This window comes from Nothoprocta perdicaria, unplaced genomic scaffold, assembly GCF_003342845.1.
Source record: "Nothoprocta perdicaria isolate Ctin4 unplaced genomic scaffold, notPer1 scaffold_139, whole genome shotgun sequence".
Taxonomy (NCBI): Eukaryota; Metazoa; Chordata; class Aves; order Tinamiformes; family Tinamidae; genus Nothoprocta; species Nothoprocta perdicaria.
This window is the reverse complement of record NW_020454527.1, coordinates 1157372-1176951: the sequence shown is the minus strand read 5'-3', so window position 1 is coordinate 1176951 and position 19580 is coordinate 1157372. Positions and strand designations below refer to the sequence as shown.

Below are 19580 nucleotides of genomic sequence, written 5' to 3'. Positions count from 1 at the left end.
ACAAACTGAAAATTTACAAGCCTGGCTTTGGTCCATACATGTGATAAATGCGCAATAAATTAAAAATTGCAGAGGTGCTACTGCTAAAATATTAAATATCAGATAGGATTTCTGCAGCTGTACAGGAGAAAACCATAGTAACTTCTTTGTTGACTCACTCTGGACTGAATTTAATTTATCAATTGGTACTTTGTCATATAAAGTTTGAGTGTCGAGTCCATCTATAGCCTTTCAATACATCAGTCAAGATGAGCAGCCACTCAGCTGATATGCAATGTCAGATGTTATGTTAGCTGGTGCAATTTGATCCTGCCTAGGGAAGATACACCCTTGGGGCACAGGGGAAGTACGATGTACATACTGAGGAAACATTATCTACGTGTATGTCAGGGGCTCCTGTTGGCAATCTCTACCCAGTTCTGTACAACAGAATTGCTTTAGAATAAGTCAGTAGTACACTCATGTGGAGTATAAATTTCTCTATATTAGCATAACTGCTTGTAACCGAGAGAAAACACTTGGGAACCTTAGATTTTAGAGTCCTTTGTTAACAGTATGGGGCCATGCCATAGGAAAAATGTGTTTTGATAGCACTGTATTGGACAGCAAAATATCTCACAACATTTAGATGTGTCATCAAGTTAACTGTTTTCCTTCATTTTCATCATCAATCCATTCAACTAAATGCGGCATGTGAAACAAGTGCTACAGGTTGCCTGCTCATGGAGGAAGGAGAACCCTGCATGAGAAGTGAATTCATATCACTAAGGACTCCTTTCTTTCACTGACAAAATTAAAACATGCATTTTAAGCTATAATGCTTTCATTTTAATGAAAGGGCCACTTTTGGAGAAAAGCAAGTAGTGAATACATTCTGCACTGTAAATCATAGAATTTGAAAAGACCTTTGCAATCAAATGACACAGTAACAGATAGAAGTTATAGTACCTGCTACCTGGCTTACCTTTTCAAACATTATGGAAAATATGGATAAAAAACACTATTTCCAGCATGAGATATGAAGTGTCATCACCTTCACCACAAGCAGGCAGCAACTTGRAATGCTCTGTCAGATTCTTTTCTACAGTCACGCAATTTTGCAAGAATTTCTCTGTGACCATGAACTTGGTACTCTTGGGTGCACATATACTTCTGGAACTTAATATATCCTAAAGTCAAATTCCTAGGAATTTATTGTCCTCAGCTTATATTGTTTAACAATTGTCTAACAACTGCATTTGCATTCAAAGTTTGTCGTTTTTTCATTAATTTTATATATATCAGCTTAAGTCATTTGAAGAACTTACATTTCCAACTGACTTCAGCATGCAGTTAATATTTTTAATGATTTATCAATCAACTCCATAACTTTTGGCAAGCTTGCTTTCTTCAGTGCTTTAAAAACAGAACACATGCTGTCATTTGGGCTTTCAAAAAAGAGCTATTCTTCCTTCACTATATGAGGATGATTTATAGGGAATGCCCATGTTCTTCTCCATTACTCCTCGGGAAGGCCRTGTCTACCCAAATTTTTCACTGGGTATTATGTGTGTACATAAGCAATGAAGCGCAGATCCAGATGAAGACTGGAAGAATTTGTGATGCAGATTTTACAGCAAATTTACCACCATCTTCTTGTAAAAGACCAGATTTCAACTAGGTGATCAGGAGCATATGCTGAAATAAACTGCCTTGTTTTCAGTGCCTTACATATTTGGGGCTGKGGGAAGGATTACACACATTTATATTTTATATTTATATTTTATTGATTCTTTTTAATCACTGATTTTAGTGAAAAAAGTCCATTGGAAAGCTGCTTTTCTTTGTATCATTGTACTGCTTATTCTTTTACTAGCTTAATTTTGGCTTGAGCTAACTGACTTCCAATGCACACCTGGGAAACTGAACTATTTTTTCAGTCTCTTTGAGCCATTTTGGTTAAATACAKGCTCACACTTCAATTCCCTTAAGCTGCTCCTTTGAAATTAGTCATCTATATATTTGCTCCTGAAAATACATGGCACATGAAACAAAAGGCGTTGCCTTCACTTCATCTGTACTCCAGCCATGGAACTTTCTGAAACCACTGTGGTTAAAACTTCACGGATAGTTTCCAAATATACAAGTACAATTTACATAAAAATATGAAGCTTCAAGTTTCATGTTTTCCATACATACCAGCTGATCTAGTGGAATAGCAACAGAGCAGGTCACAGTTAGAAAACCGTGTTGATCCAGACTTTTGCCTGTATTTAGTAAATGCACTTTAAATGCACTTAATTACGGAAGTTTTTGTTGCATCCTTTATCTTGCTTGTATCATTAGATAAAGCCATACCTATAATTTGAATTGTCTTTTTCCATTTCTCTTTTCTTGAAAGAACAAAAGAACAAAAAATACTTCTGAAGCTGGCAGCCTATCATAAAATGGAGACACAGACTATCCTGCCACCAATGTGCAGATGGAATGAGTAATAAGACAACACCAGAAATTTTGTAATGTAGTGCCAAGTTAAGAGCCAAAAATGACCAAGAATGATATGGAACAGCTTTAGTGAGAATGAGACATATCTGAAGGTGCTAAAGGTGCATTCATGCTGAGTGTCACTTAATGCGTAGCAGAGATAATGCAGCTTAGGGCTGCCACATTTTTTTTTTCTGGGAATCCTCAGATAAGCTTATATTCAATACTTACCCCTATCAGATAAGCTTATACTCAGTTTTCAAATCTGGGAAGCCTCAGACTGCCTGTGCATGAGCAAGGTACATACATACACTTGGCAAATCTTGTGCTTGCAGGTCATAGTTAGGAATGAAATGCACCCAGTAACTGTGGTATTGGCTCAATAATCTGTTGGGTAATGTTTTATAAAATATTAGATATTCTACATGCAGTATACATGAAAACTTGGCCCAATCACTTATTTGAAAATGATATGGATATTTAAACACATTAATAAGGAGAAATGTCAACCCTTTCCCATGTCCTCTGAGGGAAAGGGCATTGAGTTCAATGAAAATATCCTTGTAGCTGCCAGCTGAGCGATACTGGCCTGCATATTGAGAAGAAATAACCCTGACATATTCAGAAAAAAATTAAAACTTATCCACAAGATGGTTTTCTGGAGAAGTATACCAACTCAGAACAATGTTTGTGTGGTATTATTAGTTATTTCTTGTTTCAATTAATTATTTTTCTTTGATTTAAACATTCAAGATTCTTGAGTGTAATAGCAGTGATTTTTTTTTCTGACAATTAGAGAAAAACGTAAAATTTAAAAAGTTCTAAATTCTTTTTGAAGCTTGTTCTGAAACACAAGGTATCACATAAGCCCTGCTGATATTCATTCTGATATTCATTGATTCCTTGTCTTATACTTTATCTGATATCTTAATATAGTAATCTTAATATCTTAATCTTAATATCTTAAAATATTAATGTACCTCGAACAATACCTTAAGACAATCCAGTAAAATACAATTTTGAGAAGAGTTCTATTGGTTGCTTATAGTTAGCTAAATTACAGAATTTTTGTTTGGTCCATGAAGAGCTCTCATCTCTACCTTGCTTACTAGTCAGCTGAAGGTACCCCRAAATCATTAAGTAATTCACATTGGCCTTTGTTATTGCAGAAGAAATACTTATTGCAAGAAAGCTTAGAGAATGAAAGCTGCTCTAACAACAATGTTAAAATGGATATCAATAAAACAGAATTGGGTAACTGTGGTACCAGATTATAACTGCTGACAGAAATCAACTCAACTTAGTTCAAGGATGTTCTCTACATTTTTTTTTTCTCTTATACTGGATAATCTGAAGAAGACAGGATCATACAGGAAGCACACTTGGAACACAGGAGTAATCTCTGAATGTTCTCTGATAGTTCAGGACAAAGTTTTTCMCAAAGATTTCCCAACTAGATCCAGTACTCTTTGAGAACACAAAGAACGTGAAAGCTCTTCGTCACCTCTAGAATTTAACACTGCATCTAGTAAAAAGCTGCTGAAAAGGGGGACAGAAATACACGCCAACAAACAAAACTATGAAAAACTATGAAACATCCTAGAAAGACTAAAGAGAAAGTTATGAAAAGATAGGTCTGTATGRACTTGAGGCCTCACAGGCCAGGTTTAAGGAGTGTCTTCTTGTTATAACATACTCCTACAGTTTTCAACTTCATTCCTATATCCTACTGAAAAAAAAAAAAACCCTTAACCTCAAACCAGAGAGAGTGCAGCAAGGGAGTCATTGCTGCTCATGTAGCTGCTGCTTCAAATGTTTACTTCTTTTTCCTGACTGTGGAAATCTTTATAGAAGAACTTAGTAGAGACAAAAAATAAGACAACGTCCCGAAGAACTCTCGGTTTTAGCCATAGACTACTCAGATTATAAATTCACAAACGCATGTGGAAGCAAGAGAAAAAGTGTGTTACTGTGTATAGCTGCAGTTACCAGAGGCCAAAGTCTATGCTTTTCCTCCAGAACAAATCTGGAATAAATGCAATGACTGTAGTACACTGCAGTAACAGGAAGCTATAAAGACCCTCTAATCTACTTTATCCTCTGCAGATATTTACATATTTGCTCAAAATTTACCATCCAACAATATTTCTACTATTTGTTTAAAAAATGATTTGCTAAATATTTCTAACAGCATTTATTTAAGTTTCAATAATGGCACAAAGCAAACTTCAGATGATCTTGATCACTGCCTAAGTAACTCCTTTTTTAAAAGGCAAAGGAGCAATGTTTTTAAAAAAWTTTTCATCCAGTTTTACCACTGATATATTTGTCTTAGTGAAAGATCATTCCTTCTGCTAAGTACAGTCTTACTCACCTCAGAATTTCCAGTCTCAGAATCTCCAAATAAACCACAATGCAAAGTATTTCTGATTGTTTTCCTTTAACTAAAGGACACACTGGCAAAAGGAAACCCATCACTGAAGATTGCCTTGATACCACTAGAGGACACTAAAGGAATAAAATCAGTGCCCTATATGCTGCTGACAAAGTTATTGCTTGTGATTTCAAGCACAAATAACCAGAAAAAAAMAATAATACTGAATCATTGTGCATATCAAAATGTTCATTTCTAGGTGAAATTTTTGCCTTATACCTGAAGCATCCCATATTGACTGTGTTCACTCCTCAATGTTGCAGAAAGCAGTACAAATAGAAAACTCAGGGATATGCAAAATACATGATCCAACTGACATTGTTACAGAGAAAGTGCCTTTGGATTCCTATTAGCCTGAGAAGATTTTTTTTTCTCTTGCCACAAAGCAAAAGGAGAAACAAAAGCAAAACCAAAACAAAATTCTGGACTTCAAACAGAACTGATTATTTCTCTAAAGATTTTTACTTAACCTACATCTAAGATACCAATTCTCAGTGCCAGGAATGATAGCCTTGAATTTTTTTTTTCTAATTTAGTTTTGATTAAAACTATTATTCTCCATGGACTGCTTTGGATTTGTGTGGGAAAACAGAGACTGCCACTTTTCTCAGCTTCTGTCATTTTGTGATTGAAAACACTTGTGTCTCCTCATTTCAAGGCATTAATATAGATCAAGAATCCATGAACAAAGTTAAATGGTTTTTCAGTTACAAGAAGTAAAGCAATGAAAGAAACTGAGCACATTTTATTTAAATATGGATTTATTTAAATAGGAGATTAAGTATGATGCAAACCAGCAGTTTGGAAATATGGTGTGTTTTCCATTCACACAGACAGGAGATGAGCTAGAAGACACAGTTATTAGCTATTAGCCTAGCCAATATTGTATTTGTCTATTGAATGCTGCTAGGGTTGCACAGAAAATGTTCATCTGTTTCTTAAGCAGCCCTCAAGCACAAATCACAGTGGTCCAGTCCTTCTGGTAGCATGGGCTATATTTCACCTTGGGCAACCGGGAGCAGCAGTTCCCAAGTCTACCTGAACACATGGGCATAGATGTGTCAGAAAACACATCTGCATTCCACCATCCAGCGTGGTAGTGGCAGCTTCTCAGAGCACCACAAGCACTGGACCAATATTTTCTTTGAAACTGTTCCCTCACATTGGCCGGATTATTTCCATGGCAGTACCCCCGTGAATTATGCAGCACTGTGTATCCTGGCTTTATTGAGGCTCTGATAGCACTGTTCTTCCCACCAAAGAAGGATGAGGAAGCAGAATGAAGCAGGAGAAGCGCATAGGAACATAAAGAAGGCACAGGAATATAGGCAAGAACAAGGTCATAACCAATAGAAATTTCTTTAAAACAGGCATGCAATTGTGCAATGTAGGGAAACAAGGCACAAATAAGGCCACAAAGGGAAGAAAGATGTGGAGAAAGTTCTCTCTTCTTGCCTAAAATTAAAGTGTGATATAAATACAAATGCAAAATTATCAGAYGTCAAAATCTTTGCTCTCAGGCATTCTTCACTCTGAGTTAAATGCTGAGAAGTATTTTCTAGGATCCAAATGTAGCTGGTGTTTATGACTTATGTAGTCATTTTATGCTTTGTAAGGGAGAGGCTTTTTCAAAGGAATTTTAAAAAAAGTTTGGGAACACACAAACATAAATTCGTGCTTGGAATAACAGCACAAATATAAAATATTTTTTAAAAACTGAGCTATAAATCCTGGGAAAACATAGTTTTTAATTAAAAACATTAATTAAACAGATCTGATGCTGAAATTGGAATACAGCTAATTTACAAATAGCTCAACTGTTCTCAGTGGAGCTGCACAGAAAAACAGAGGTGACTTTAGGTGTATTTGGTCCTAAGAAACCTTTCTAGAAGCAGGTTCTCTTTCTCTTTGCATTCACCGAAAGGTGATGTCATTTCCTGATGTTTTCAGGGGAATCTTAAAAGACTTAGGCTGCTGGTAGGCCAGATTTCAAAACTTKTGTAAAACCAGAAGGAAGGCAATGAACAAATAGGAAAACTACTTGAAATGGAAAGCTTCCAAACTGCCTTTCTACTTTGCTGAGAAAATAACTGCAATTATGTCTGGAGTTGAAAATACCAAATCACCGTATTCATCTCTACCATTTACCTTAATTTAGAAAACACAGTCCAAAATGCACATACAGAATTTTCTGTATAGGAACCTTTGTCATGACCTGTTTGAAGCAGACAGAACAGCCTGCAGAACTCCTGGTATGCTGAACATTCCTGTTAATGTGGGCACATTGGTCTGGGTTACGTTCAAGTGTCCTTCCTAACTTCCAGAGGTGACCCAGTAAGGGCCTCTAGTTGAGATGTAATCAAATAAACAAAATAGTTCCATWCTCAGTATGGTTACTTCTGCTATGGGAAGTTATTTTACAAAACATGTCTTTGCCAGCATAAATGCATCCCCACAGGAGTGTTTTCTCAAGTACTGTCACAGGATTTTTTATGTCAGCGTGAGGCTCCACCTTAGGATTCAGTCTTCGCCCAGTGTTATGCTAGTTTGTCTGCTTGCAATGATGTTTACTCAGTGTAAACATAGAATAAGATAATAAAGAAGAAGCAGTTCTGGTATCTTACTGAAATGTTCACTTAAAGCATTTTAAATAATGCTCTCTTGGAATCACATAAAATACACATCTGCCCTCTACAATACTAAAGAGCATCAGGAAAGCTTTTCTTTCCATCCTATCRACCCTTTCTTTCCAGAATTATCCTGGTGACCCAAGTTTTTTGCTCTGTCAGTATTTCAATGCTGTACAAAAGCAAGTGAATAGACTGAGGAAAAGAATCACACAGACTGTTCAAGGTGGAAAATGCAGAATGTTGGGGAAAGAAAAAGTTGAGAAAAAAAGAAATTGAAAAGATGAGGAAYCCAAGAATGGAAAAACATGAAAGCAGGAATTATTTGGAAAAATTACGAAGGAGATCCACAAAGAAGGTGGAAMGGAAAATAAAGGAAGGCAGAAAAAATATGAGAAGAGAGGGGGAAAAAAGRCAACTTTGGATTCAGTAATGCCATTTCATGTCACTTCACAGCTTATCTTAATCTGATCTTACTGAAAAAAAAAGGAAGTTATGTGCATAATAAAGTCTTTTTTGCATCAAAAAGATGTAAGTGACACTGAGATGAGTCCAGGGAATTTTACATAAAATATTCAGTGCTTCTGGTCCATACTGAAAGACATGGAACATTCCCCTGCCCTCGGTGAAACCTTCTGTCTATTTGTGTCCCTCCTTTAACTTTGAGCATATGTGCTTTAAAAGAGATAGGAAAGAACAATGGGGTAAGTACTGGAGTTTTCCTTCAATGAGAAATCCACATCTTAAGCATAGCCATGAGGGAAWCAGATCATCACTGTTTAAAATCCAACAAAAATAGCTTCTTAAAGAGTTTTAACTATAAAAATATTTTAAGTTAAGAAATAAAATGGCAGCTGGAAGATGTTAACTTGATTTCTAATTGAAACAATGGTGTGTTTTATTTCATGTTGGGATTTMAACAGACTCTTAATTATCCTTTTTACCATGTAGTTTTCATTTAAGATTATCTTCATGACATTCTGGTCATCAAGAAATATCCCKGGAGACTTGACACCTGTTATTCCTTGGAAGAACTTTCATCTAAGTAGGCAGGCATATAATACTATTCCCCAGCTCACAGAATAATTATTAAATCAAAATGCTGAGAGTATTTTAAGACTGAACAATGAAGAGGGAAAAAGACTGGGAAATACTTTGTGTGGTCCAAAGTTAGTGATGATAAGCAGATACTCAACGTACAAGTCAAAACAGATGAGTTGCCTGCTATGGTGTAGAATACTAATCGATTATTTACACTATGAATGTATAGCTGGTAAAAACACTACCGTGTCACTACCTCAGGACATGAAAAAAAAAAAAAAAAAAGATGAGTACCTATTGTACCTATTTTATGAAATCTGCTTTGATAATTATTGAAAATCACAATTTTCTGTATATAATAAAAAGTTAGTATACTGATAACTGCTGGCCTAGCTGTTATCATGAAGACTGAAACATACAGAGTGCACCATTTCTTTMCTTTCTGAAACACTGAATAAGAAATTCTTATAAGCAACATTGTTATTAGTGCAACTTCTTAATCTGACATACAATCAACAAATATTTTAACCTGAAATGTCTGAAGTAGAGAGCTCTATACKACACTGAAGATATCATCTGAAGATTGCCCTTCAGATATTGATCAAAATTAATGGAGTTTGATTCCTAGGATTTACTGACATGGATAGCATTAATTTCCAGTACTGATTTTCAAATAAGGATAAAAAATAAGGCTATAAAGCACTAACATCATCAATATAACTTGAATTGCACATGGTTAAAATAAAAAGGAAACTTACTCAGCAGTAAATTATTTTCATGCCTTTCAACAGAAAAACAAGTTTAAAAATAGCCTTTTTGCAACTTCTATAGCCAGATCTGAAAGAAATTACCTGCATATGATTTCAGTCCTTCTTGGAATATTTGAAAGGATGTTAGATGGACTGTGGCAGCATGGCTTACAGGAAGACCAGTCTTAGTACAAATCAATGTACAGTTAATGTGGATTCAAATTAGAATTATCAGAAGCAAGACAGTCTAAAAACTGGAGAGCTTAGATCTTTCTTTTCCTGCTTTGCTCATCATGAAAAGAATGCTTTTACATTTTTTACATCACATTACGTTTTTACATATCTGAAATGTTCTTACCTAAGGCTGCCCTCTGAATGTGCCGCTGGGTTATTTCTCCTTTCAGATGGTCTGTAAAAGACACAAGAATGCAAATAGTTAAAGAGTTTTAAAATGTTAAAAAAATAATGAAGTTATTGTTTACTTCCCACCGTTTGAAATCCACAATGCATTTGACCAATTTAAGGAGTTTTTTCCTATCCACAGGACAGGTGGTTTCCTGATCTTTGTCCTTCTCACTCTCACAACTAAATAGATAGGAATAACTTGGCTTTATATATCCTCAAATATAACTCTATCCAATAAGAAAGACTGAAAATGAAGCTATTTATTGCAAAGCAATTTCACAGTACAACTTTCTGCTGCTAGATAAAAAAGAAGTCCAGATGAGAGAGATGTACAGAATGGCAAGTATTCGTTCAAACAGGCTTATAGACATTAGCAGTGGAAAGGAGTTGCTAGATTACCCAGACCACCTCTTTACCAGGGAAAAACAGGTTCTGTACAGTAGATTTTTTCATGTTGGACTTACTTGGTTTTAAATATGCCATGTACTAAAGCTTCTGCAAGTTTCACTACTTAACAGAACTCGCTGTGAAGACGACATGGGTATTCAGTGACAATTTTTTCTTTATTTACTTCCATTATCTTGTTATTCCTAGTTAGGCTCCTATGCCCCATATAATTCACCTTTACCCTTCTTTTATTAAATTCCTCCTGAACCCTGTGACACTTGTCCAGTACACTAATTATTTCAAACCATAATTAGATTACAACATGGGAAGCCATTATTCATTGATATTAATAGTACCAAAAAAGGCAAACATAACCTTAAATGTGCAACTTTAGCAGTACATATGTTTTGAGGGAGGATGAGATTATCTGTCTTTCCAAATTTTCAAATTAATGCTTCTAAGCAGAGATATGCACATATTCTTTACCAAGCTATACATCTGTATACCAGAGGAAAAATACCAAATTCAGTGCTGATTCACTTTTCTCCAGACTGATGATTACCTACACTCTATAAGCACCTATTTTGAGCTAAAAATATCTGCTTACAAATGAAKACTTGTAGAGTAAGCTCATCAGAACAAATTAAGTCAATAAAAACTGTCAAATATTTAAATAAARAGAGAAAAATTCATCTTCACAAGTAATAAGAATCAGAATGCTTTATGAGTATCAAAATATTATGAAATTTAATCTTCATGGAGAATTGAAAGTTAGAACTAATAAATAGAAACAGATGAATGGACTGATTTTTAAATGATTTTAGCCAAGATATTCAACTTCCAATTACCTAGACTTTACTCTCGGTATAGATGGGGTAGAGAGCACAGAGGGAGCCCTATTTTCACTGGGTGTTAGGCCAGCCAGGGATGTGTAACAGTTCCAAACATTCCACCTTCCCTTTCTTCTAGCCTTTGTACACTGCAGCTCCACCCAATGCCCTATAATGTTGTAAGGAATCTCCCCCTCCTTCTTTATAGCAGCGTTATGAAAGAGGAACAAAGTGGAACAGGAACCACATGTAATGAGAGTTGAATGAAAGAACACATCTCCATCTGCTAGAAAAATCAAACCTGGTCTTATTCTTAGAGCAGACAGAGCATTTTTCTTTTTTTCATTGATGAGCTGAAGGACAAAGGAGACATTTATTTGATTCAAAGAGTCCAAAATGTGTTTTCAAGGCTGCAAAAAATTAATCTCTGATCATTTAGCAGAAAAACTCTCTGAGGAGTAGCAGTAAATGTATTATGGAAAATGCAGCCCAAACAGTATAACAATATCATTAGATATCTTACTATAATTTTCTGTGAAGGCTTAGCCAGATATGAGTTAAYCCTTCAAATTGTTTTAATTCATTTTGAATTTTCACAATTTATTTAGATTACCTTAGGAAAAAAACACTCTGTTTTTCATGTAGAAATTTTTGACTCTTGATTAAATATTAACTAAAAAGTTAACATTCTCTCTGTATGCCCCTGATTAAAATAATCTAGCTCTGTTTTGACTACAGATATATTTGTGGGAGAATAAGCGTTTCTGACCTGTTCTACTTTTCTCTCTCCTAGAAAGCAGCTACTCCATTGCAGGGTTTTTCATGAGACAGAGGATGGTTCCAGTACTGTTGCCTGTATAGACTTTCCCATATAAACAAATGGAAGATTTCAGTCTTGAGTACTGCCAGTTCTATAACCTTCACAAACATAAATATTTACCCAAAGAAGTATGAAGAATCACATTCTCATACAAAAACATGCCTTTTGATTCCAACAGTGTAAAGTTGTGGACAAGGTAGTGCTTAAATGTGGTTTGCAAAAATTGAATTCAAGACTTGGCGAACATTTTTCAACATGTGGCTAATTATGTTTTCTGAAGTTTCACCAAACAATGAGCTAAAAATAGGTCTGCAGCTGATACTAAATAATTTTTTCCAGTGGAGTCATTCTTCACTTGGAGATAACAGTCCCAGTAAAATGTTGAATGCTGCAGCTCCACATGTTTTGGCAAAAAAGTAGTTTTGGGGAATTTAAGAATTCACTCAGCATGCAGCCAGCTGTCATTAAGGCTGTGATAAATCTGTTGCTTTTGGCCTCTGTTTCTGGACACATGTACCATCCTGAGGTATGGAAAAGAGATGATCTGGTAACAGAGAACTTTAGCTTTGTGACAGGAGACAAAAGAAACAGGGGAAATGCAGGAGACCAAGTGCAATAGAGAAGTGTAATTAGAAATAATAATATAAAGCAGAAGAAAATATTTTATAGGCTAACCAAATATTAGAATCAGTAACTTAAATACTAAGGCTCTCCTGTAACTTTTTCTCTTTAGTTTTGTTCCACTAGACTCGTTCAAGGAGTTGATGTTGTCTTTCAATTTATCACACAAAATGAACACTTACAGTATACAATTCAAACCAATAAAGTGTGCTACAGCTTAAAGATATTGATGAAAAAATAACGGTTTTGTCTTTGAATCTACATTACATATTTGAAATCTCTTATGTTAATTAGACATTCCATAAAATTATGAGAATTCAAAGACTGCTAACTTAAAAGATGTAACTACTGGACAAATCAAGAGTGCACTTTAACTGCATCCCATCCATAACTTTCTGTTATTATTAACGTGGATGAGTCCTTAACTCGATGAATGGTGTTTTCTTAATGATTGAAAGACTGGGGCCTTAATCAATACTTTTTTCATCTCTTCTTTCTTAATATCATGAATATTGCTTTGCAAGATTTTCCAACCTTGTTTTTAGCTTAAAAAGTCATTCCATCTAGGAGATTCTGAAGTCTTTGCACCTCAACTAGTACATCTCCTTTTTTAATCTTTAAATCTTTGTGTCATGTGTGTGTGTGTGTTACATAAGAGCATTCTCTATTGCACTGAGAAAGTCTCCCATTTCTGGAACTCACCCTTCAGGGTAAGCATTTTGATTCCTATTAATACCATGTAGTTTAAAACTTTAGAGTCTCCAATTGTCATAACATTTGTTTAATCCAGTTTAGATTGTATCTACAAGATACAATGCAGCATTGGACAGAGATATCCAAGTTATAGGTCATATATATATATAGATATGTATATAATTAGCTAGTTGAAACACCAACACAGGACTTTCTCATGACAAAGCCATTTTGAGGGACAAGGACACTTTGAGAACTTCTGCATGTTTCTCTGGTGTAAATGGATTGTTAGTGTGATTTTCTTAGCCCTTCTAATGGTTGTCTTTGATACTTACTGGTTTGTGTTGCCACAGATCTATAATTTACACATTAGTGAGACAAAATAAGCTATAATACATAAACAAGTTCTCCTGACTAGGTCCAACACATTTTTCAAGGTATGAAATATAGCCCTCATCAGAGTTAAAAACATATTAATGAAAATACTTGAGATAACATACTGTAAAGTATAACTTGCCACAGCACATTTCTGCCTTCTGTTCATTAAGAAACATCTGCAGCAGTTTAAGATTTTACTAGCCATCCTTCCTTCTTCTCTCTCTGCCTTCCTCCCTTTCCTCAGTCTTCCAAGGTTTTCTGTCAAAGGTTACTGCCCCCATAGCAAAGAAGGCAGAAGTGAGTGTTTCCTGTATTCTCACTTCTTCAGTATATACCTTGGCATCTCATCACAACCATATCTTCATCAGTGATTTGTGCTGTGACACTACCCAGTTTACTGGAATGTCTGAAATACTAGTAAATACTCCTTTTTGTCAGCTCTGTTGGGAGGAAAGCAGTGGAGATGGTAACTCCCAGAAAGCACATGGAGCAGCCCACTGGGATCAAGGCAATTTCTGACATGTTGMAAAGTTCCCAGGAAAGACAGTAGGTTCAGACAACCCTGACTTACATACCAAATCAATGGTCATACCATATGATCATGATACATACCATCATATGGTTGTAAACCATATATTAACCTCAGCACACAAGCAAATATATTTGGAAATGAATTGTTTTCCTAGCATACTTACATTCTTAAGTTTAAACAAGTTTAAATATTGCTGATTTCAAGGTATACATTTTACTGTGGTGTAGGATACTGCGCATCTTAAGATTATTTTTCAAAATACTGCTTGGAACATGCCTAGTTTCTTGCAAGGTTCCACAAGACAACCCCTGGTTTTATACATTTATACCTCAATACATGTAATATCTGGAAGCATGATCAAATCCACAAACAGAAAACTTGTTATGACACCACAGTCTGTGTCAGTTGTAGGATGACTCTGCATTTGAGCTTTGCTGATTGCTTCTAGAACTATTTAGCATATATTCCTCTAAACTCCGTCCCCATTTCTATGCATTCATTTCTAACATCCCCTATTCCCCTTACCTATGTATTACATGTTCTCATTAGTTCTGGCCAGAGAAAATCAAACTTATTGTTTTCCTCACTGAGATGATCGCTTGGGCCTTCCCAACTCACACACATTCTTGTAACTGTGCACTGTTCAGCCTATATTCTGATAGCTCCCTCTATCCTTTACTCAGTCGTTTTTGCCAGCCATATCTTCTGGTTGGCACAGAAAAACAAATTTAGTTCGTTTTATGGCAAACTTGTACACAAACTGAATTTATTTTTCTGATCATATCATTCTGGACCTCCTCCTCTCTCTAAGAATAGACTGTCATTGCCTCTGCTTGCATTAGTTCCTGAGGTGGTCCCCAACAGGACATTCATCCAGATCAGGAAAATGACAGAATGCACCACAGATCCCATTCACCCAAAGACACAGGATTCCTTTCTATAAAAAGCAGAGTGTGGGAAGTGCCTAGTGCACACAAATTGATAACCAAACACATAGAGACTAGCAGGACACTTAAGCTAACCAACAAAAAGAATTAAAGGCTCTTGATTGTGGTTCAAAACAGTTAAGACTGAGATTCAGGACCAGGGGATTTTCTGAACTTAAAAACACTCAGACTTTTATGCTATCATCTAAATACTGGCTGCCACTAGCATTTATTTATTTATTTAAGTTGAACTCAATATGCTGTCACACAGCATTAGGCAATTATATAGGCTTAACAGCTAGTGCTCTCCAAGAAACTTCAGCACAATGACGTCTAACTTCTGACTTCTGGATTCTTAATCCAGGCATTAGAGTAATAGTGCCTCTCCGTGCATTACAAAAAGAAGTTAGTTGTATTTTGGGAATGAAAGTTAACTAAAATAGTTTTTTTTTTTTTTTTTTACCCCCTTACGGAGCTCTCCTGAACTTCGGTGTCTACATTTCATTTATGTTCTATTTTAGATTTGATGCTGTTATTTAGGTGCTACCCAAATTCTATGTGTTTATCTAATGAAAACTCTATTATAGCCATCTTCTTTTCTTATGCTGGAAATAAGATAGAAAAGATGAACATCTGGAAGTTGTTGCTCCATTGTTTATCACATCTATTACCCATGAATTAAATAGTAAGATGCGCCAAAAAGCAGGAGTGAAAAGCAATGCCATATGGATAAGGAATCTGAATTCATTCTAGTCTAAAGACTGCTGTTGCAGACTACTTTTTTACAGCTCTGGATGCTTCTGGATACGACCAAATGCAGCTTATCTCTTGATTACTTCTGAGAATTTAGTTTCAAGAGAAAGAATAGGGAAAGTCAGAGCAACAGCCATGTAAGCAGTTCCTAAATTTTTAATGACAAAATTGAAGAAGCGCAGAAAACAAATGGTAGGGTACTAGACCAAAGACAGGAAAACTTAATGACAATGATTTTTTCTGCTGCCTAATTTTCTGATAGCAATGCATGCGTCGTAATTAATAATTTGAGCAGAGAGTGAACGTATCCAACTTTAACATAGACACTAAATTTTTGTATGTTTGTTTGTTAAAGTACTGCCTTTATGGCTTTGTACTATCTAGGACCAATCTAATGCCTAGTGTCATTCTGTGATGTTCTTTCTGTGGACTTAAACAAAATTTCCTATACACTTCCAGGCCTCACTGTATAGTTCAGTTTCACATCACTTTAAAATTTTGCTGGTTTACTGAGCAAGTAGTCATCCTGAAATTAAGCTCGTACTGCTGTGATTTTTGTTTAGATGAGACACACTTAGAGTGCTGTTAAGAACCTGCCACAAAATTTAAAATTTTATATATATCTATATTTGTGTGTGTGTTATATGTATGTATATTTAATCGGGTGCTGGATCTGCTTAGCTGCTAGCTAAGATCTGCTTAATATGTGTTTTAAAGGCATGTCAAGGTAGCGAGTAAATGAATCACAAGAGCCTGTAGAGCACACATTCAGTTTCTGTTCTTGTGAAGAGGAATCATCCACTGACAGCACTAGTCTGAATAAACTAATGAGTTATTGTCTCTATAGTTTGAGGGTTTTACTCCTCACTCTTGGAATTTCAGTGTTAATTCAGTAGTTAATTACCTAGGTTTGAAGATAGTGGAACAGAATGCAGAATTGCTTCTTATGGTTTAAAGACAAATGTGGTTAACATAGGCCATGCAACACTCAGCAAAGACTCAACAAAGGAAAATCTATGTAAAAAAAGAATGCTGCAAATTTTTAAAGACAATAACTTTCACCTAGCCTCTTTTCTCTCAAAGAACAAACTGAAAAGACTGAAAAACTCAGCCTCATGAAACAGCAAAAGTAGTGATGCAATTCAGCAATGACTTCCTGTTTTCAGGGTACAACCAGCCTATAAGCAGAAAACCTCTGGTGCTATAAATTTGCTAAATTTATAGATAAGGCACTTCATAGCTTGACTAAATCCAAAGAACTTGGTCTATTCATTTTTAGTTGCTTTGTTGAAACTCCTAAGTAAAAAGAGTTTATTTTTATTCTTCCTGAGTATATTTTTCCTCTGAAAATACTTCTCTTTCTAAAGAACAGAACATCATTTTTAATAATTAGAAAACAAAAACGTTTCCTACATATTTAGATTCCAATTCTGATCCAATGAAAACATTAACATCTTAGAGTGTAAAGTGACCGTTACACTAATAAGGTTCCTCTGTTTAAAAAATAACACATTAGGGGAACATAATAGAGCTGCTCACATTAATTCATTCAGTTTGGTATTTTCTGAATAAATCACTTGACAAATCACATTTTCTCATTCCAAGAATGCATTCAGCCTATGCACTGTCACTGAAAGGCATTGCCCATTGTCTCAAAGTAAAAACAAACACATGGAAGCTACTCTGAAACAATGGACAATATTTAGCTTTGGCATAAACATATGCATTCCCCCTGGAAGCCTACACAGGTCTGCCAAAATAAAATTATATTTAAATTTCCTTACTGTTACTGCAAAGGCAATTTTATATTACTGAAGGTGCTATCTTCTATCCTGTTCTTGCAGGGAGAAGCAGAAAAAGGAGAATGGCTGTCAACAAGCTGCTAGGACTCCCTGATTCATCTTTTCAGCCTCAGCTCTAACTGAGATCAGGAAGGACCAACCCTATTTCAGCTAAGGACTAACAGACACATAGCACTGACATTGCTCCCTCTGTCTTTTCCGACAATTGCCACGCATGGCCCCATGCTGAGGTAGTAGTAGGACAGATTGCTCTTGCCACAGCTGCTCTCAATCTAGGTGTGCGTTTTGGGTGAGACAATATGAGATTTACATTGCGTACGGTAAGTATAATGAAGATTGAATGTCTCTCCAGATTTTAAAAAAGGTAGAGTAATGCTTCAAAAGGCTAGTCTAACAGATTTATCCTCGCTTGATTTTCCTACTTGTCTGCAGAACTTACTAGCATTTCCTATAGACTGTCAATGATCTAAAGATATTACTTTATTCTTTGTTGCTTAATCTTAGCTTTTAAAAACTGCCCTTCTAAATAAATGGAACCGCACAATTCCAACAATTCCACAGCATGAGTCCTGCACCTGAACTACTTTGCAATGACTTCTCTTGAGACTCTAAGCATAAACTCTCACATAAATTGAAAACATGATTTGTTGATTACAAACACAGCATTAATCAATTATTCTAATTCACTGGAAACATTGAATGAACAAAGAGTTAGTAACCTGAACCTTCCATTGAATTGCCAGTGAGAAAAGAATGTCATTCTCCTGTCATTCATTGCTTTTCATTATGAGCCAACTGGCTCCTCCTGGGGCACAGAAATAGATCACGGAGCCTCTCACCACACCTCTGAGTCTGTCCCAAGATAGAGCAACCAGTTATCATTAGGCAGCTGCCTGCCAAGCCTAGGCAAAATGCATGACATCTATTCAACATTACAGCACCTCAAGAGAGAAGATCATATGAAAGACACTGTTTTAGACCACAGCCTTTACATACATTGCTCTCTATAGACTCCTGGCTAAACTGAACCTCAGAAATCATGGTTGAAATGAGCTGGCCACCAGGAGGAAAAGAACCTTAGCAGAATCGGGGTAAGGGAAAGTGATACTCCCTTATGGAAAKAAGGGAAATGAACTTAAATGGCTGTTACCAAACAGAAGAATACGAGTAGCATCCTGCAGAGCAAAGGAAATCGCATTTCTAACAAAGAACAAACTGCAGATGGCGAGAAGCTGGTCAAGAAATAAAAGCTGCAGATACTCAGTTGTCTTTCTGTGTTTTTAATTCCACGTTTCCAAATATCAAAATGTAATGTTTAAGAAAATAGATTCCAAAACTGCAATCATAYGACATGATGATTAGATATCTATCCAAAACAAATACACACAGGAACTATGCTTTTTCAGTATTATGTTGCAAAACAAGTGGTGCAAGAAATTAAAGAGAAAGAATCTGAGGATTGTGACAGCCATGCTGAACAGCTTCAGCTTTAACAGCTACTGCTATTTTTGGTGGACACATAAACATGCCTAGTTTATTACAAAACTACTTTGAAACTGACCTGGAGATCAGAAACAGACTGGAGCTTCCAGGCACTGGGCCACGTTGAATAACGTCCCAGCTGGGAAATTACATCTGGGGGACTGTTTGTCCCTGTGGCCTGTTGTTCTCTGTTGGTTTTCTCACAGATGGCTGCAGGTTTTGCAGAGCTAATCTGCTTCATTAAATTAGTCATAAATGACATCCCTTCAGGAGTAAACAGCATAGTTGCCTACGTGATATTAATTGTGGTAGAAACTGCTCCTTTCTCTGACACATCAGTTATATGCTCAGATGCTCAGACCGAGACTGGCCGGCCACCTGTTAAACAGCAGGGGATATCTGCAACAGGCAGCTTCCTAAGGGGGAAGAAAGCAGTGGAAATGCATTAATGCTTCATGCTTCATTTTCACGGATAGCCCAGTGCTGGAGCAGAAGTGGTCAGGAGCTTCCAGGCAACAATACTTTCTTTTTTCTTTTTTCTTTTTTTCTTTTTCTTTTTCTTTTTCTTTTTCTTTTTCTTTTTCTTTTTCTTTTTCTTTTTCTTTTTCTTTTTCTTTTTCTTTTTCTTTTTCTTTTT

At 35.9% G+C, this 19580-nt stretch overlaps 1 protein-coding gene across 1 annotated transcript in view; it reads right to left on the bottom strand.

Moving 5' to 3' along the window:
* KIF6 (kinesin family member 6) overlaps window positions 1-19580 on the bottom strand; it is a 150285-nt gene that overhangs the window by 14135 nt on the left and 116570 nt on the right. The window contains exon 17 of the mRNA XM_026034048.1: window positions 9673-9723. Coding sequence (XP_025889833.1) covers window positions 9673-9723 — 51 coding nt within the window. The remainder of the gene's footprint in view (window positions 1-9672; window positions 9724-19580) is intronic.